Below are 21632 nucleotides of genomic sequence, written 5' to 3' on the forward strand. Positions count from 1 at the left end.
CCCTATTACCGCAAGTCAAGAAGGCCACCTTCTTTTAGTTGCTTTTTGGTGTTGCCTTTTATAGCCCAAAACATCTGCCTTTCCTCTCCTTCTGCTTGCCATGTCTTCCTACAAGCGACTCTCAACAGCCAGGACCGAAATTCACAAATAATCTCACTACATACAATAGTAGGGCCTCTCAGCTAAGCATCAGTGTGGGCTACAGGATCAGCAAGCGGCCTCAAAACTGCTGCTTCACATCGGGCCTCTTGCAGGGACAAATACTGGATGTGCAATGTCAGGCCAGCTCTTGGGTTCCAATGGAATTTGGCCTCTCAGCCATTGGAAAGTCAGTGTCTCTCTCCTCCAGCCTGTGTACAGCCTTCCTCTGAACCGATGTCTCCCATTGCACCTCCGGTCACACAACGACTTTGCCAAGCTGCTAGTCCCCTGGAGCAATCCGCGGTCACCTGAATAGTCTTCCTCCGCTCACTAAGGAGCCAAGTCCATCTTGAAGAGCTGCCTGTGGCTTCCCAGATGAATGTGCTGGTGCTCCATAGCATGCCTTTTCAGATAAAGTGCAGTTGTCTGCCATCTTTGATCTGCTGCCACATGCCTGAAGTATGCGTCGAACATCCTTCCAATTAATTCCAAGCTGTGGCAGTCTATGACAACTCCACTGCAGCCGAACATGCCAGATGTTGGGAGCTCTGCAAAGGACCTCAATAGAAAGTGGATGTCTTGGTGCCCTTAAGGCATTGGCCCAGTACAAAGATATATAATGTTTTTTTTCTGAATAGTTTGGAATCAGTCTAATATAATCAGGTAGGACACTGCACAACCTTGTAGCCAATACTGAAAATCTGTGCTATCCAAACCAATGAAAATGAAATCCTGCAACCTAAAGAAGGCCAACTGGACTGATTTTCCATCAACAAGTTGATGCAGAGGCTTGATGATTGCTCCTAAAATAAACAATGGCTTTTCTATGTAGGCTTTTACAAATAGGAAAGAGTAAGTTAAAAATAAAACACTTTTTCATTGTCAGCTAGTTCAGTTGGTGGATCCTTTAGTTTATGGGTACTCACAGATATTTTCCTAGGGGCCAAAGTGTTTGCTTGGTGGTGTGACCGCGGGCCGCACTGGTGCCGGTAGGGTGGTGGTCTGAGTGTTGGGAGGGGGTTGTTAAGGTGGTGAAGCGAAGCATGTATATATAGTTGCTAAATTGAATTGCACAATGTGGAACCAGAAACCCTATGATCAATCCTGGCTTCACATTTGACCAAATTTTTGGTCCTAGACAATTGATTTATTTCACTTTCCCGCCTTTTTCTTCATTATCACCTATAAGAGGACCTTAAAATACATTTCTCAATGTGTACTGTACAAGAACATCTCCTATGTTTGATTTAACAAACTATAATGTTGCATTATGTATAATAGCAACCCCGGCCACCCAAAGGATGCACAGAATGACTGACTTGCCCCTTAGTTCAATATTGGCATTGTTGTCAGGGTGAGTAGGGAAGTATAAATAGTTCTAAATTCATGTTTGAAAACTATCACTTAAAAATAATACTTCTCAATTCACTGATCTAATCTGATTCACTAGAATGAAACAGTTCTGCATGGTAATAAAATACATTTTTTTGAATTTTGAAGAAACCTTATCATATTTTTACATATTTGCTGCAAGATGTCTTTATAAATCAAAGTGTTCCTAACGTTAAGCAGTGCACGGCATTCTAGTTACTTCCTTTCTTTAACTGTAATTAACATTTAAATAAATGCTTCCCAATTTATAAAACATATTTTAATGTTCTTGCTGATTTGAGTAAACAGCAGCCTAGTGCTGCTGTTGACATGGGGGAGACACATAAGGGTCGGGAGGGCCGCATGTGGCCCCTGGGCCGTACTTTGAGTACCACTGCTTTAGTTGATACCAATCATAGCATTTATGGCACACCACTACCCGGTGTGGTCTCTTGGCACTATTAGTGTTGCCAAATATGTTAACTTTGAGAATCAGACTTGCAACCTCATTTTTCACTTCTTGAAGCTGGGCCAGCTGATATGCTGATAATCATTCCAATAGCATATTGGCCTAATCCAGTTTGGCATTGAGCCAATCAGTCAACACAGACTCTCCAGTATTGAGAAAAACGGACGGCACCCTTAAGTTGACGAACAAGATCACAAGTACCCAGAACTATTGCCCCAGTATGTAGCTAAAGTTGTTTTCAGCAAGGAGGTGTGAGCAAATGCCCCCATGTTCAGTCAGCAAAATGCAGTCGGTGATGTGTTCACCCATGGAAACTCCAGAGTCAGCTCTTGTTAGAGCTTGGCAAAAGATAGGCCTGAAAATACTTGGTCCTCTTCAAGTTCTATGCATACATTAATGCTATACAGTAGTCCTGGTGGATCATTTATTAAGGTGGATGTAGGTGAGGTTCATGCCCGAGCCCACCACCAGCAATGTTGTTGAGTTCCTCCGTGAGATGTTCATTAACAAAGCTATTCATGAGTTTGTACCCACAGATAATGAATGGGGTGCAGTTTACCTCTTCTCTTATGTGTGACTTTATGGCAAAGAGTGGGATTAGTAACTGCATAGCCAAGCTTTTTAACTGTGTGCTTGATGAATGTATGCAAAGTGCAGTGACGCGTAAACAAATGTGCCTTAGTCTTTGTTTGAACTCTATGGGCAACCTCCTGTTTGAACCGATAAATCTCAGTTGGAGTTGGTGCAAGGGAGAAAAACTAGTTCTGGTTTGCGTTCCACGTGGGTTTTTGACTATAAACTGCATAGGTATTCCTATACTCCAAGCTTGTCATGAAGCTGAAATAGTTAGCAATAACAGGAGGGTGAAAGAATTATCATCCAAAGCACACAGAGCTGTATTTGCACCTAGTTCTGAGGTGCAGCACCCAGCTAATCAGGACATCTTCCAGGCACTTGGATAGCATATTCTTTTCTGTAGTAATGCTGTGCCATATACGTGTTAAGTTTCTTTGTTATTACTCGTTTTTAAACTTTATGTTTAGTTATTTCAAGAGTTTGAAAAATAACTTGTTTTTTAAAGGGGGAGCGGTGTGGTTATAGAGTAAGTCATCAGTGGTGTCACACTGGAATCCAAGGTACTGAGGGAGAAGACAGGCTGTTGGATGTGAGCCAGCAAGGTGTCTGCTTTCATCTGTGCTTCATATTAAACGGCTTATAACTCCACTTGGTGTCACCAGTGGTCTCTTCACATCTATATTTCCAAAGCACCCATAGTGCTCCAGATTCGTCATTTCACACTTGAGAATGTGTTTTCTTTAACACAATTCTCCTTCATATCTTTAATATTGCATCGGCAGTGTCGCTGATAGCTAAACTGAGACTGTGTGACTTACAGGCCAGAGAGCAGAGTCTTTACACAAGGGATGAATTCCTTTTTTCCTTTTTTTCGGTTTTACCTGCAAAGCGCCTGCGCTCTGCTTGTGAAATCTATTGTTAATACATATCCTAAAAGGGGCTTACATTGCGCTCTCTTACATTTTCATTACATCCTGTGCTTGCCACTTACTTTTCCTCCCTTTCCATTGGCTGTAGCATATTTCCAGCCTCTACTAATGTGTGTTCCTCGTGTGTTTAATCATATCAGTGTCCTGAGGTCAAGTACTGTTTACATTTCCATAGCTCCCTGTTTTAGTTTTTTTTATAGGCAAGCGCAAAGTGCTCTGTCCCATTCTGTAATCTCTCCTTGGGCTTCCAACCATGCCCATGTAACGTCAGTCACTTACATTGGTTCGTGGGCTTGCCTTTTAAAATCAGCTAGTTTTTCATTTGTGAAAGGTATGCATACATCATGCATTTTCCGGTGTTTAGCCCACCTACACAGCACTGGTAAACTATTAAAAACATACGAGGATCGATGTTTTCAGCATGGTGTTCGGACTACTTTATCTGTTTATTTTCCACGCAGCACGCGCTACATTTTACATAGTGCAATCATGCGGCGTTTTTGTTTTCTTTACAACGCTAATAGCTCTAACTCAAGCAAATGCGAGACCTGTTGCATTGAAAATGCTCGATAATGTTTTGCATGCACAGCACTTGCCCTGTGCGAGTTTTGTTTTTTTGTTGCCTAGTTTAGCTCTACATGCGATTTAAAAGACAACACTAGCAGATTTTCAGATTCCCAAATGCTTTCCCCTCACCATCAAAATGACTATATAAGTAAATAAAAACCTTAGCTCTTAGACATGAGAGCACTGCTAGGATACTTTGGTGTCACCCTCACACACGTCCCTGGATGGCTCTGCATGCATGGGGAACTAGGTTCGAGTCTCGGCATCTGCACAACATCCTGTGATTCAGAGCAAGTCACTTTATCTCCCTACGCCTACCAACAATGAATCTGTGCTTGTGTAACATAACTGGTGCTCATGTAAAGCGTTCCAATACCTTTAGGTCGAGTTTGCGCTGTTACGGCTGAGGCAAGAGGTCAGAGCTCCTGATATGGATCACAATTGGGCCAATCACCATGTATCCCGGCGGACAGATAGCCGTTTCACGGACTGTGCATCTCTGATTTATAACAGGGCGTTGTTGATGAGCACGCACAGTCATGCATACTAATGCAAAAGGCTTCAAATACTTGTGACAAAGGGGCCGAGGATGTTGAAGTAAATGTGCTGAAGCTGCCAGTCCAGGTGGGGGACAGTGATGTGAAACTGAAGTGATTCTCATGATTCCTGCCAGAACTAGGCCACAAGAAATGTTTGTGATGAACTAAGACAAGGCACAAACACAGCACTTTCTGCACTGAAGGCATCTCTGGGGACTGCTCCACTTGACAGAGCACATGAGAAGTGTTTAAAAAAAACCTGCATGCACGAAAAGCACATGAGTAGATGCATATATACAGAGAGAATATATTAGGAATGAAAATGATTTAAAGGTTTTTAAACCATTTCCTGCTCAGAATGGTAATTGCAACAGTGAACAGGAACGTTCACACATTTTCATGTAAATCCCTCTGAAAAGGGTTTCTACGTTTTCGAAACCCCGAAGCAGTGTTTTGCTTGTTATTGTTGTCTCTTAATTTCTTTTAATAGCCTTACAATAGGAAGGTGTCTCATGTTTGAGAATCAGGCAACTGCTCTAGTCTCATTTAACATTTCTTTGTTCCATCCCAGGCTATAAAGAGATAAATAATTGACCTTTCACCCAGAAAGCAAGTTTGCGTCTAGCCACTGTTGTATGCTGCCAACACAAGAGGGCTCCAGAGTGCAAGTTAACATTTAATTGAGGCACTTTTGCATGTGGAGGCAGAGCACAAAAACGGCAAATTGCTATTTTGCCTTGGTCTCAGAAATTGTTGCACTGGTGCTGCTGTGTTTCTTTCTAGCCTTGTGTCCTTAGCTAATCCATCAAAAACAAATATAGTATTATTTGCCAAATGCACATATCAGAAAACACACCTCCACATTTAAGAGTAAAGCAACTAAATTGATTTTTGCACTTGGAAATCTAGATTTTAGCCAAAGGAGTCCCAACATTTGCTGCAATTATCCAAGAGGATAGGAATATTGCCCAATTTTTGTTCGCACTGGGGTTTGGTGATTGTATCACAGTCACTTTGTTAAGCTGAAGATGTAGCAAGAAGTGTAGTTTCGGGCCATCGTTGTACTGCGCCATTTTAACTGCTAAAGCCTGATTCAGTTTATAATCTTAATTTATTAAACATGCTGTCTGATGCTCTTTCTTCAGTTATTTTACCTTCCTGAATGTGAAGGATTTGAGCACACAATAATCTAATTATTAATATTCACGTAGGCGAAACCTTATGCTTTTACCATTGCTTGTTTTCATAGGCGCGAGAAGCAGAATATGAAGCTGAGCAAGCCAGGATAAGAAAGGAAAAGGAGAAAGAAGTGGCACGTCTGAGGGCACTTCAGGAGAAGTCCCAGGACCACCGAGCAGAGCAGGTAATACAAAACACCTCTGCTAACCCAAACGAAAACAATATTTATCACTTCCAATCTAAATGATTAATAATGTGCATCTGTTGCCATCAGTTCAACAGCTAGCCAGATACGAGCTGAAATGGCAAAGGCATACAAATTCCTTGTAATTAAGCAATAGTATTTAAGGTTTTGAGCACTGACTTCCCACACCCCTCAAAAGAAGTAGCATTTTTTCAGAAACTACAGTACCTACAAACATATACATATGCAAGTGCATACACACTCTCCCATTGCCATCAATTTAGCTTTTTTGTTTTATTATGATGTGATAGATTTGCTACCATACTTATTTTTAATTGTCTGTTAAAAACCCTAGAATTTGCCCCTTCTTGGAATTTAAGTTAGTGGGAGACCTAGTAATTCTGTGGATGGAGAATTAACTGGGATTTTAAGATGGGGGGGATAGCATACAGGATTATGCGTCTCCATGCTCATTTCCACATATTTTTCCTCAGTGTTTCACACTGATATTTTAGCAACATTCAACAGCTGAATGTTGGTGTGAATCACTACAAGCTTTATTTCCAGTATGACCATGTAACGCCTGTTACCCAGTCTATTGAAATTAACGGGCCTCTCTAAAGAGGGTCTTAATTGTTGTTTTGTTGTTGAGTTAATTCTTTTGGATTTTAGTACTCAATTTCTTGTGCGAGGCCCCATTAATCAAAGTCAAACATTTCCTCTATAGAGGTGACTGCACAGCTTGTGAAGTAATATGGGTTTTTGGCGGTGTGGAGTGGCATACCTGGTTAAATTGAACGGTACATAAATGTCCATTATGCAGATGGTCACCTATTGTAAAAACTTTGCCATTTTTTACATTTTATGCTGGTGTGTGATTTAGGGTGTTTTTTACCCAACTGTCTTAGGCACTTAGAAGGCAAAAAATACAGAATTTCAAATATCAGAGGTAATAGGCATCCGCTTTGAAAATGTTTTGCAGTTTGTATGGTTTAATGGATGAGTGAGTGAAAGCGAAAATTAGTTAATAGTTGGATGAATGATTGTGCATGGATGGACAAATGAGTCAGTATCTCATAGCGTGGATAACTGAAAGGTGGTGAGTGCAATGATTAATTATCAAATAAGGGAGTGCATTAATAGATGGTGGAGTTAGGTTCTGAATTTACTCACACAAAACCATAGAAATTCAGCAGTTATAGTTATAGTTATAGTTATGGTTAAGCTCAAGTAACTATAACTCGTACCCTCGGGTAACTATAACTCCCGCCCCCGCCCTGCACAGTTTTCTCATCAATAATTTTACGTCAAATGTTGCAGTGAAAATATCAATGATGCCATAGAAGGTGTCATCAGTGTTGTAATATGTGTATTATTTAGCTGTGCAAGATGCGGGTGCAAGTTATAGTTATCTTGAGGCCCATAATCTATAGAAAAACTACTATTTAGCACTTAAGGAACTTGAAAATTATCCCTGGGTAGTGATCAAACCATCCGATAAAGGGTGGAATATTGTGATTCAATCTAAACAGCAATATCTCTCTCTGAAGGTTATCGACAACTAAGTGATGTGACATATTATGTACTTAGTGGTGAGAATCAGGTGCATCAATCAAATATGATCAATATGACAAATTGATGGAGTGGCAACAAAGGGGGCTCGTGGAGTGGCACAAATACTAGTATCTCAAGTGTCCACACCCGAAAAACGCCTGTTTTATATTTTCTGCCAAAATTACACAAAGACTTCATAAATCCACTGGGAACACTTATCACATCTTTCCAGGGTAACCTACTAGAAAACACTTCCCTGTATGTGGACTATTTTCTGAAACCTTTTGTGGAGTCACTCCCGTCATACAGAAAAGGTACAGGGGATGGCTTGAGAATCATTGATGGTATAATCATGGAAGACAACTAATTACCTATGACTTTGGACGTTAATAGCTTGTATACGTCAGTTCCCTATGATTTAGGAAAATATGCATATTGCCATTTTTGTTTTTTAAAGCTAGGTCCCTTTTATTTTATTTTCACAATGAGAAGATACTGGAAATGATCTATTATTGTTTGACTAATAACTTCTTTCTTTTTGATGGCACGGTGTATCGTCAGACCTGGGGCACCACTATGAGGACTTGTTTCGCCCCCAGCTACCTGTGTTTATACCTTGGCTGGTGGGAGGAACAGGTGGTCCATAACTTCAACCTCTTTAACCTCCATGTGGTGCTCCGGGTCAGGTACATATCTATTTTTGCCATTTGGAGTGGTACTGAAGAAGAGGCTTAAGAATTTGTGAAAATTCTGAATATTAACAGCCTGAACCTTTCTTTTACTTGCCAGATTGATGATTGTTCCCTAACATTTTTAGATCTCCTATTGGAGGAACGGGAGGACAAATTAACCACCAAACTAGACAGTAGGCAACAGTCTGCTACTTGCCCAGAGCCATCTTCTTCAGAAATTGATAGAGTATCCCATACAGGGAGCTACTATGTGCAAAAAGAAACTGCAGTACACCTGAGTCTTTTGAAGAGAGAAAGAGATCAAGGTTGCAAGATTTTTGGAAAGAGGATATAGCCCCAAGGCAGTTAAGAATGCTATTCAGAGAGTGGAGCAGGTTAGGTGGGATACCTTTTTAGGGAATAAAATGGATAAGAAATGCTGTGATGAAAAGAACCTTAGACAGTTCATTACTTCATATAAAAATAGAGCACCAAAAGTGAGACAAATTTTTAATAAGACCTGGCACATTCTTCTCTCAGATGAGATGTTGACCAATTATCTGGATAACCATCCCAGATTTACTGTCAGAAAGGCAAAATCACAGAAATATATGCTGTGCAAAAACATGGTGATATCAAAGGAATCTGGCAGAAATGTAGGTCTGAAGGGCTTTTATAAATGCTGTAAGTGGAAAGCATGTAAGTACAGTAAAAACATTACCCAGGTTATATTCCCTCAGATTTATAAACCCTTTATAATCCAAACGTATTTTACAAGCAACTCTGACCACTATGTGTATGCCCTGAGATGTCTTTGCAATATGTTGGATAGATTCTATATTGGCAGCACAGTTCATAAAGCTAAAAAACGTGTGTTGGAACAACTCAGGGCTATTACACAAATAGATGGGCAATATCCAGTGGCTAAACACTTAACAGTATCATGCCAGTGATAGTGCTCCCTTACCCAACATAAGGGGTGGTAATAGGGTTCAGAACCTACGTCACATGGAATCCAGGTATATTATTGAGTATGATACATCGATTCCAATAGGCCTTAATTCTGATGAGGAATTAGCAGTAAACTTGGGATGATTTGTACATTTCAGTGGGTCCTTATGTGGTTCTATATCTGATGTATTTTATAGTGCAGCATTGTTTAGTGTCTAAATATAATAAGGTCAATGATATGAAACAGTGCTTTGGATGAACGGAGTTGGCAGCACAATTGTTCTAAATTGTTTTTTACAGTATCTTCTTTCGGGGAGTAATATTACAGCAATAATGGAGCCAAGATTTTGGACTTGATCTGGTAGCATGCTTAGCCTGTAAATCTTTGGAGATATGAGAATTATTGGGGGGGCTAAGATTTTAAATAATTGAGTAAATGGTCTAACAGAGAAGTGCACTAAAACCAAGGAATATGTGGATCGCCCACGTGTGCTATATTAGAATGCATCATATTGCATGATATGATTTATTAGCAATATATTCAAGTGAGTGGGACTATACGTTTCGACTCAAGAAAACTATTTATTAATGTTCGATTGGATTTATATGTATACTCCCGATCTGAGAATTTCTGACAGTATTTTTTAAGCGAAAATAATTTGAATGAACCTGCATTAATTAGTAAATGTAAGTTCAGGAATATATGTTTGACGGCATAATGGTATTGTTGTATGACACTGCTCCAACAGGGTTGCTTACTTTAAATTGTATTTTGAACGTGAGCCAGGATTTGTTGACATGCTGAAATGGCTGCAATTAACTCACCTGTACCAAAAAAAACATTGTATATTGGCCTTTTGTTTATTTTTTCTATTGAGCACTATGTAAATGACGTGACTGTTTTCTGCTGTGTAACATCTCGTGAGCAAAGCGAGGTGTTCCCTGCAACGCATTGGGAATTTCTTTGCTGCAGCTGAAATAAATCACCTACAAGATTTACTCGGGCTCGTGTGTGCTATTCGATGGATGGATGGTGAATGCTGGTGGTGTAATATACATATATATGTGTGTATGTATGTGTGTGTGTGTGTGTGTGTGTGTAAAAAAAAAAGGTTTATAAATACTTACATTTCCGTGGTAAAGGCTTTTGTTGGAAAGGCAGAATCGTTTCAGTAAATTTCATTGTGAAAACCTTTAGTTGGAGAGGTATTTCGTTATAATGTTTGCGTTATAAAGCCATTCTTTGTAATGGCATTCAGGATTCTGTCATACATCCTGTATAACCTATACTGCATCGCTACAAAGAAAGACCTAACCCTGTTCTCCACGAGATCTCACTATTCTTGTTGTCGGAGCTTCAACAAGCGTTTTGAACTGGACATCACTGTTGTTGTTCCTGCTACTCTTTGTTGGTCTAGCAAGTCCAATTGGGCCGAATTATTTTTTTCCCCCAGCAATCAATGAGATTGCCTGGCCCCTTAACACAGCCTTATAAGCCTCCCAAACTTAACACACTAAAGCTATAAAGTAGCTGTCTCTGTTCTTAGCAAGGGTTTCATTAAACTCTCTGTTCTACTGGTACTATGTATCTAAGGTCAAACCTTCCCTAATCCCCTTGCTTTGCTCTCTGAGTTCTACCAAAATAGGGGAGAGTGATCTGAAATACCCCTCAATAGCATTCTGGCTTCTAAAAATCCCCACATTGTGTCAAAAAATGATCAATCTGGGAGAAGGTTTGGTGCTAAACACATGCACCTACACAAACTACAGATCTACCAGTGCTGAAACCGCAAGCAGGAGTTACCACCAATGAAATCAAAAGCTTTGCACTACAATGAAGAGGAGAAATAAAACATTAAGATCACACATACAAATGATGATAAGAAACTAAACAGTTAACATTATAAATCACTTAGAATTCTGCCCCTCAGGGCAGTTCAGCATCCCAAACGGCCGATCTGCTCCAAGTGGGGCACAAAGTAAAGGCGAGAAATTGGCACCCTGGAGGAGAGTAACCCTTAACCCAGCCAATATCCAAACACAAGTCAAACACCAGTTCACACACACACCACCATCCAAATGCCAGCCACACACACCACTAGCCAGAAGCCAGTCAAGACACAAGGTCAGCAAAAACCCCAGTTTAAACATGCCATCAACCAAACACCAGCCAAATACCAGTCCAAACACACCGCCAGCCAAACACCAGTACATGCACACCACCAGCCAAACACTAGTTCTCACACACACATACTTTTTTTCCTGATGTCTAGTGGTTTCCCGCCCCCGTGGGCATACTGGCCTAAAAAGGTCTGATCTTCCCTAGGGAGAGCAGAAAACAAAGGACGCGTGTGCAGTACTGGGGCTGCTTTCCGCAAGATCTACTGCTGCGCGGTCCCATCCACAATCCCACAGCAGGTATGCACTGAAAAGAGACACTGGGGGAAAGAAAAAATTCCTCTCAGAAGCGAGAACTTACCTCCTTCCTGGATGAGCTGGAAGCAAATGGCTTTCAGCACTTCTTTGGCACCTTTCGATGATGTTGGCACACTGTGCGCATGCTGACAGCATCAGATTGCTGGGTGAGGGGCCAGGGGTGGCAGCAGAAGTACTTCCTCTGCCATCTTCAGAGGCAGGGTCCCATGGGGCGAGGCTGGTGCTGAGGAAGTGTCCAACACGTTCTCAGCACTCAAATGTTTAAAACAAATGAACTTAGAGGTGTACAAAGTGACTGCCTTCCCCACCTCCAGCAGCCTTCCAATCCCTTTCTTTATCATTTCCTCACTCTTTGGGTGGAATTAAACAAGCATGTGTAGAGTATCTTATGTTCCTGATAAGCCCATGCCTCGCAAGCAGCGTGCGGTTTCCTGTGACTTAATATCTATCCTTGGGGACGCAGTCGGAACCCACATTGACGTTTATCCGGCAGAACTTACTAATGGCCAGGAGGGTGGGTTTGTTGTGGAAATCACAAAAGGCACTCCCGGGAGACTGTGTCATCATTTCTTTGCGTAACGTGAGAGTAGCAGGGAATCTGGTTACGGCTTTTTCGCAAGGCTGGCACAAGCCTAGCAAAATCAAAATCCTTCCTCTGTGATTCATTTATAGGTCCCTGGCTGCCCTCCATACTACCCAGACAGTTTTGAACGTTCCCAGGGCTGTGAGCAAGCCCATTCCCAGTCCTTTGATATCCCTGTGCAGAATCCCTTTGGCCCTTTGGGGAACCTGACTGACTCTGGTATGGCTCCAACAAACTCATGAGCATATTGCCAGAGCTTGATCTAGATAGGCAGTTCAAAAGACAGGTGTCCAGCACGTTCTTAGCACCCAAATGTTTAAAACCCATGACCTTAGAGGTGTACAAAGTGGCTGTCTCTCCCACCTCTCCAGCCCACCAATCACAGTTTTTATCATTTTCTCACTCTTTGGGGCGAATTTAACAAGGAAGTGTAGAGTATCTCATGTTTCTGGTAACCACATGCCTCACAAGCAGTGTGCAGTTTCCTCAATGTCCCGTATAAAGTGTGAGTTAATATCAGTGACGTCTACCTTTGGGAACGGGTGCACCATTGGGGTTGAAGCCCACATTGACGTATCTGTGGCAGAACTTGCTGACTAATGGCCAAATGTGTGGGTTGTGTGGGGAAATGGCAAAAGGTACTCCCGGGAGACTGTGCCATCATTTCTGTCGTAACCCGAAAGTAACAGGAAGCCAGGTTACAGCTTTTTCTCATAGTCAGCACAAGCCTAGCAAAATCAAAATCCCGCCTATGGGCCTTAGTTATAGGCCCCTGGGTGCCCTCCATACTACCCCAGACAATTTGGAACGTCCTGATGCCCCGAACAACCCCACTGCCAGTGTTATAACATCTGTCTGCAGAATCGCTTTGGCCCCTTAGGGAGCCTGACTGATGTGGACTGACTCAGGTGCGGCCCCAACAAACTTACGAGCATATCGCCAGAGCTTGACCTAGATCTAGACAAGCAGTTCAAAGGACATGACCCAAGGGAACTGTCCATCAACTTAACATTCACCTACTCGCACTTGGTGGTTACTGGTGGACCACCTGTGCAATTTGACTATGCAAGCTCCCTGCGATTTACTCTCCCCCTGGTCGATAAAGTTGAGGGAGGCCTGATTTGTCCAGCCGATACCACTCAAAATACTCTTTTGAAATACTTTAGGTTTACTTAGCAAACAGGATGATGATAGCTAGGCTTCACTCATTTCCAGCTATGACATTATATTTTTACAGGAAATGTGAGGTTCGATGGCATATGTTGCTGCAGATACACATGTTTGGCACAGTCCGCTGCCTGGTGTTGGGCTCGGAGTATTACAAGTTGTTTTTCTTCGAAGAAGTCTTTTTGGTCACGGGACCGAAGGACTCCTCCCTCTTTGGCTCCATTGCGCATGGGCGTCGACTCCATCTTAGATTGTTTTTTTCCGCTGTCGGGTTCGGACGTATTCCTTTTCGCTCCGTGTTTCGGTTCGGAAAGTTAGTCAGAATCTCGGAAGAAAGCGTCGGTATTGTTCCGTTCGGTATCGGGATAGTTAGGTACATCGACACCGATCATCGGAAGACTTTGGGGCAGTTTCGATCCCCCATCGGGGCCTGGTCGGCCCGACCGCGTGTGACATCGAAGCCGATGGAACGGACCCCGTTTCGTTTCTGCCCAAAATGTCACAGTAAGTATCCTTATACAGATCAGCACTTGGTCTGTAACTTGTGCTTGTCCCCCGAGCACAAGGAGGATACCTGTGAAGCCTGTCGAGCCTTCCGGTCCAGAAAAACACTCCGGGACCGAAGAGCCAGGCGTCACCAAATGGCGTCCACGTCGACAAAACAACGTTTCGACGACGAAGAGGAAACATTCTCGGTTCCGGAATCAGAATCCGGAGACTCCGACGTCGAACAACAGCAACAAACTGTGAGTAAGACGTCGAAAAGTAAATCCATCGACAAACCGAAAGCCCAGGGGACGCCACTGCCAACAGGCCATGGCTCGACCCATAAATCAGGCGACCCGTCGAAGGGGCCGAAAAAGGGCACGCCCATAGCGAAGACACCCGACTCCGGTCGAGGGACCGCCATGGAGCAACCTCGGAGCCGAGAAAGCGGCTCCGAGAGACAAAAACAAGATACCGGCACCGAAAAACATCGGCACCGAGAATCCATGCCGAAAGGAACAAAAATTCTGTCGGTGCCGAAACCGAAAAAAGATTCTCTCTCGGCGCCGAAAAATACCACACCTTCATCCTACTCAGAGGAACAAGGACTAAGTGGCCAAATGCACAAATTTGGACAAGAGCTCCAAAGTGTAGAATCGGACTACACACAAAAGAGACTGTGCATCCAGCAAGATACAGGGAAGATATCAACCCTTCCCCCAATCATGAGGAAAAGAAGGATCGGACTTCCAAAGGATGACACACAACCACAAGCCAAAGTGGTTAAAAAAGTCACGCCTCCGCCCTCTCCTCCACAGGCATCGCCGGCACAAACACCGCCACAAATGCACTCACCAGCGCAAACTACCATAAGTCATGACGATCAGGATCAAGACGCTTGGGAACTGTATGACACCCCAGTGACGGACAATGATCCCGAGTCATACCCCACAAAGCCGTCACCGCCAGAGGACAGTACCTCATACTCGCAACTGGTGGCTAGGGCTGCAGACTTCCACAATGTCCAACTGCATTCCGATCCTATAGAGGATGATTTCTTATTTAACACCCTCTCGGCTACACATAGCCAATATCAATGTCTCCCAATGCTACCAGGGATGTTACAGCACGCGAAACAAATTTTTGAGGAGCCCGTAAAATCAAGAGCCATCACCCCAAGGGTGGATAAGAAATACAAACCACCACCCACAGACCCAGTGTTTATTACTTCGCAGTTACCACCCGACTCTGTGGTAGTAGGGGCAGCTCGCAAAAGAGCAAATTCACATACATCTGGCGACGCCCCACCTCCGGACAAAGAAAGCCGAAAATTTGACGCGGCAGGGAAAAGAGTGGCGTCACAGGCAGCCAACCAGTGGCGCATCGCAAATTCACAAGCGCTGCTGGCCAGATATGACCGCGCACACTGGGACGAGATGCAACTTCTCGTAGACCATCTTCCCCAGGAATACCAAAAAAGGGCGCAGCAAATAGTGGAAGAGGGACAAACGATCTCAAACAATCAAATCCGCTCTTCACTAGACGCAGCCGATACTGCAGCAAGAACAGTCAACACTGCTGTCACCATAAGGAGACACGCTTGGCTACGCACTTCAGGCTTCAAACCTGAAATCCAGCAGGCTGTCCTTAATATGCCCTTCAACGAGAAACAACTGTTTGGCTCGGAAGTGGATACAGCCATTGAAAAACTTAAAAAGGACACAGACACGGCCAAAGCCATGGGCGCACTCTACTCCCCGCAGAGCAGAGGCTCTTTCAGAAAAACTCCATTTAGAGGGGGGTTTCGTGGCCAACCCACAGACACCACCAGCCAACAATTAAGAACCACACCATATCAGGGTTCCTTCCAAAGGGGTGGTTTCAGGGGATATCGGGGGGGTCAATTCCCAAGGAGTAGGGGAAGATTCCAGACTCCAAAAACACCTCCACCTAAACAGTGACTTTCAAGTCACGCAACCCCTTCACTCAACACCAGTGGGGGGAAGACTAAGCCAATTCTACCAATCTTGGCAACAGATTACAACAGACAATTGGGTATTAGCAATAATCCAACATGGCTATTGCATAGAATTCCACAACTTCCCACCAAACATCCCCCCCAAAACACGCAAAATGTCACAACATCATTTAGAACTTTTAGGACTAGAAGTTCAAGCACTACTGCAAAAGGATGCAATAGAATTAGTACCAGTACAACAAAAAAACACAGGAGTTTACTCCCTGTACTTTCTAATCCCAAAAAGAGACGAAACATTGAGACCAATATTAGATCTCAGGACACTAAATACCTACATCATATCGGACCATTTTCACATGGTCACACTACAAGACATCATTCCACTGCTCAAACAGCAAGATTACATGACCACATTAGACCTAAAGGATGCGTACTTTCATATACCAATACACCCTTCTCACAGAAAGTACCTACGGTTCGTATTCAAAGGAATACATTACCAATTCAAGGTGTTGCCATTCGGAATAACAACTGCACCAAGAGTGTTCACAAAATGTCTAGCAGTAGTAGCAGCACACATCAGGAGACAACAGATACATGTGTTCCCTTACCTAGACGACTGGCTAATCAAAACCAACACAGTAAAAAAATGCGCAAACGACACCACCTTTGTCATACAAACCCTTCACAAACTAGGGTTTTCCATCAACTACACAAAATCACACCTAGAACCGTGTCAAACACAACAATATCTAGGAGCAACCATCAACACATCAAAAGGAATTGCCACTCCAAGTCCACAAAGAGTGCAGGCATTCCACAAGCTAATAAGTGCTATGTTTCCAAACCAAAAGATACAAGCAAAATTTGCGCTAAAACTTCTAGGCATGATGTCATCATGCATAGCCATTGTCCCAAACGCAAGACTACACATGCGACCCTTACAACAGTGTCTAGCATCACAATGGTCACAGGCACAGGGTCAACTTCAAAATCTGGTGTTGGTAGACCGCCAAACATACCTCTCGCTTCTATGGTGGAACAGCAAAAATTTAAACAAAGGGCGGACATTTCAGGACCCAGTGCCTCAATACGTTATAACAACAGATGCTTCCATGACAGGGTGGGGAGCACACCTCAATCACCACAGCATTCAAGGACAATGGGATATACACGAAACAAAACTTCATATCAATTACCTAGAACTGTTGGCAGTATTTCTAGCGTTAAAAGCCTTCCAACCCATAATAACACACAAATACATTCTTGTCAAAACAGACAACATGACAACAATGTATTATCTAAACAAACAAGGAGGAACACACTCAACACAATTGTGCCTCCTAACACAAAAAATTTGGCAGTGGGCGATTCACAACAACATTCGCCTAATAGCACAATTTATTCCAGGAATACAAAACCAACTAGCAGACAACCTTTCGCGAGACCACCAACAAGTCCACGAATGGGAAATTCACCCCCAAGTTCTGAACAAGTACTTTCAAATTTGGGGAACACCCCAGATAGATTTGTTCGCAACAAGAGAAAACTCAAAATGCCAAAACTTCGCATCCAGGTACCCACACCGCGAATCACAAGGCAATGCTCTATGGATGAATTGGTCAGGGATATTTGCGTACGCTTTTCCCCCTCTCCCTCTCCTTCCATATCTAGTAAACAAGTTGAGTCAAAACCAACTCAAACTCATACTGATAGCACCCACATGGGCAAGACAACCTTGGTATACAACTCTACTAGACCTTTCACTAGTACCGCATGTCAAACTACCCAACAGGCCAGATCTGTTAACACAACACAAACAACAGATCAGACATCCAAACCCAGCATCATTGAATCTGGCAATTTGGCTCCTGAAATCCTAGAATTCGGACACTTGGACCTCACACAAGAATGCATGGAGGTCATAAAACAAGCTTGAAAACCTTCCACTAGACACTGCTATGCATCTAAGTGGAAAAGATTTGTTTACTACTGCCATGCCAATCAAATACAACCAGTACATGCCTCTACTAAAGACATAGTAGGATACTTACTACATTTGCAAAAAGCAAATCTCGCTTTTTCATCTATAAAAATACACCTCGCAGCTATATCTGCTTACCTACAAACTACTCATTCATCGTCTCTATTTAGAATACCAGTTATTAAAGCATTCATGGAAGGGCTAAAAAGAATTATACCACCAAGAACACCACCAGTTCCTTCATGGAACCTTAACATCGTCTTAACAAGACTCATGGGTCCCCCTTTCGAACCCATGCATTCCTGTGAAATGCAATATCTAACCTGGAAGGTCGCATTTCTCATTGCAATCACATCCCTCAGAAGAGTAAGTGAAATACAGGCATTTACCATACAAGAACCATTTATTCAAATACACAACAATAAAATAGTTCTAAGAACAAATCCAAAATTTCTGCCAAAAGTAATCTCACCATTCCATTTAAATCAAACGGTAGAATTGCCAGTGTTCTTCCCACAACCAAATTCTGTGGCTGAAAGGGCACTACATACATTAGACATCAAAAGAGCACTAATGTATTACATTGACAGAACAAAGCTAATCAGGAAAACAAAACAACTGTTCATAGCTTTTCAAAAACCACACATAGGAAATCCAATCTCTAAACAAGGCATTGCTAGATGGATAGTCAGATGCATTCAAACATGCTATCTTAAAGCCAAAAGAGAATTGCCTATTACACCAAAGGCACACTCAACCAGAAAGAAAGGTGCTACAATGGCCTTTCTAGGAAACATTCCTATGAGCGAAATATGTAAGGCTGCAACCTGGTCTACGCCTCATACGTTTACTAAACACTACTGTGTAGACGTACTAAATGCACAACAAGCTACAGTGGGCCAAGCTGTACTAAGAACATTATTCCAAACTACTTCAACTCCTACAGGCTAAACCACCGCTTTTAGGGGAGGTAACTGCTTTATAGTCTATGCCAAACATGTGTATCTGCAGCAACATATGCCATCGAACTGAAAATGTCACTTACCCAGTGTACATCTGTTCGTGGCATTAGTCGCTGCAGATTCACATGTACCCTCCCACCTCCCCGGGAAGCCTGTAGCCGTTTAGAAGTAGATCATAAACCTTAAACATCTGAACATTTGTAAATAATTATTAGAAACTCTTATCATACATACATATTCACTCCATTGCATGGGCACTATTTATACCAAACAACTCCATCCTCACCCTCTGCGGGGAAAACAATCTAAGATGGAGTCGACGCCCATGCGCAATGGAGCCAAAGAGGGAGGAGTCCTTCGGTCCCGTGACCAAAAAGACTTCTTCGAAGAAAAACAACTTGTAATACTCCGAGCCCAACACCAGGCAGCGGACTGTGCCAAACATGTGAATCTGCAGCGACTAATGCCACGAACAGATGTACACTGGGTAAGTGACATTTTCATTACAGATCTTGTAAGTGTGGACAGGTATGCTGCCTACATGTTCCCGGCAACCACGTCACCTGCCGGGCAAGCCAATGGAGGACCTATGGCTTACTTACTAGTTACCTTGGAATGTAAAATTTGCCTGCTACGCTGCAAAAATCCTGCTATCCAAGCACTTTTGCTAACCAGGCTGAATGGTACTCACCTTGTCATTATACGTTTATAATGGGCTTTTTGGTGCGACGGCATGTTCTAATATTTTACCTGTCAAACTTTATCCCAGGGCTTGACTCAAAATTTGAACTAGGGTTTCATATTGTGGTCGGGTTGACTTTAACATTAAACATGGCCCCAATCTCCAGGTTAATGAATCATCCATCCCCTGTGTGCAAGGGTTTTTTCCCAGCAAGCGGGATCTGACAGCCAGGACTCTTTTGAATGTTGTTAACATGTTTGATCTAATTAATGCTCGTGATGCTATTGACCCACCCATCATATGAATGCTACCTATGATAGGGGGGAATATGGGTCAATCATCGATTACATCTTTGTATCCAGGTTTCTCATGAGATAGGTCACAAGTGGGGGTACTATTGTTAAAGCTTAGAGCAACCACAACTCCCTAAGGCTGGGCCTCAGCATCCCCTCTTCATCCATAAATGTTAAGTCTCTGGGGCTTCACCTAGCATTGAGGAATGCTAACCTGCGCTCAAGATTTTCTGCACTAACCATCTTGGCACACTGTTTATCTGCCTAACCTATCTGGTTGACGCATTATCCGTTGCAAACAGCTTTGTCCAATAGGGGTCGGCCATCTGATAGAGACTTCTAGCGGCAGATTCCTTACCTTTGAATTTCCCAGACGCCAGACTGGATCTGGAAACTTTTGCATGAGCAGTACTTCTGCGCGCTGTCAGGTGGCTTTGTTCGGTTCCATGCGGCATCGTTGGCGCCGGAAGTGACATAGCTGTCACCTATATAGGTGCCACCCAGGTGCGTGGACGTCAGTTCTTTCCTTTCAGCACCAGTTAATATTGACCTGTAGAAGAGCTACCCCTCTGTCTCTTTTTCACAGCTTTTTTTTTTTTTTGTCGACTATTTGTGATTGTGTGTCAAGGATGTACTCCAGGAAAGCAGGTTCCGAACCGTGGGACGCCTGTCATCGTGCCATGTCGGTAACAGACCCACACTTGGTGGGTTTGTCGTGCCGCAAGCACAACCACAATTCAAAGTCATGCCTGGAATGCTGGGCCATGGTGCCAAAAGCGCCTGGCGGTCGACTCCAGACAGCAAAACTCCTAGGAGGTCTAGGCCCTGTTTCGAGAAGAAGGTCATGAGACTGCTCCAGGAGCCCCAAGACCTCTTCATTTCACTCGAGGTCCTCGGGACACTCTGGGAAGAGGCACAAGGAGAAGAAGAAATCTAAACGGACTTTGACTTTGCCTCGTTCGTCGGCTGATGCGACAAGTGAGGAACATCAACATTTCAACATGGTTCTGCAGAGCTGCTGTCAGGTCTGACTTCGAGCCTCCCGCCGTTTCCGGGAGGTAGAGCCACCCCGCTCAGTTATAAGACTTTTACGAGGCCATGCGCCTCATACTCAAGTGTGCCGACCCCTCCCAAGCGCCTTTGAGATCTGCAGGGTCAGAGAAGGCCCCATAAGGTTCAGCGCCGACAGCTCTGACCTTGGCCCTGATAGGGTCTCATAGATCCTATCTCAGATCCGTATCAGCACCGGTCGTGCCACCGCAACCTTCTCTGCGCCTTCAGTCCCGTTGTCATCTCTGACAACTGGAACGCCGCCGATCTGCGCAGATTCCGGGACCAGCAGGGCCCAGTGGTCCTAGCTCGTTTCCTGAGAGTTTTCTGGAGCAGCCAGGCATGGGGGCAGAGTAGGAGGGGTCACTGGGTCCTTTAGTATACCAGTTAGAGACCCCAACTTCATTGGACTGGTATGAGGAACTAGGAGATGCCAGTGGACTGGACACCTCCCCAGATACTGGCATGTTCTCTCCACCTACTGTGACTATGGAGGAGGGAGCATTTTATGCAATGGTGGTGAAGAGGGCCGCTGCCATCTCTCTGCCCCGGATGATCCCTTTTTCCTCACCCAGCACCCTACCCCTGAGAGCATACCAAGCCTCGACTTCCCATGGCATATTCCCTGCCACTTCCCCAGACAGTGAATCCAAGAGGCTGGATAGCTTAGGCAAGAAATGTTTTCAACCACCAAACTAGCATTGCGGTCGGTGAACACTGCATGCCTTTTGAGCCGCTATTCCATACCCTGTGGAAGTAAAAGATTAGGGAGATGTAGCGAAGTTCACCTTTAGGTGTGGTTTGGATACGATTGATTCGCTAGGCAAAGCAGTTTCCTTGACAGTGGCCTTGAGGCCTGGCTGAGAACATCTAGCTTTTC

At 43.5% G+C, this 21632-nt stretch overlaps 1 protein-coding gene across 2 annotated transcripts in view; it reads left to right on the plus strand.

Annotated features, from left to right (window-relative positions):
- CFAP45 (cilia and flagella associated protein 45) overlaps positions 1-21632 on the plus strand; it is a 213033-nt gene that overhangs the window by 126140 nt on the left and 65261 nt on the right. For both annotated transcript variants that reach the window (XM_069217772.1, XM_069217771.1), the window contains exon 9: positions 5842-5955. In XM_069217772.1, the coding sequence (XP_069073873.1) occupies positions 5842-5955 (114 nt within the window). The remainder of the gene's footprint in view (positions 1-5841; positions 5956-21632) is intronic.

The sequence above is a fragment of the Pleurodeles waltl genome, chromosome 12, assembly GCF_031143425.1.
Source record: "Pleurodeles waltl isolate 20211129_DDA chromosome 12, aPleWal1.hap1.20221129, whole genome shotgun sequence".
NCBI classification, from domain to species: Eukaryota; Metazoa; Chordata; class Amphibia; order Caudata; family Salamandridae; genus Pleurodeles; species Pleurodeles waltl.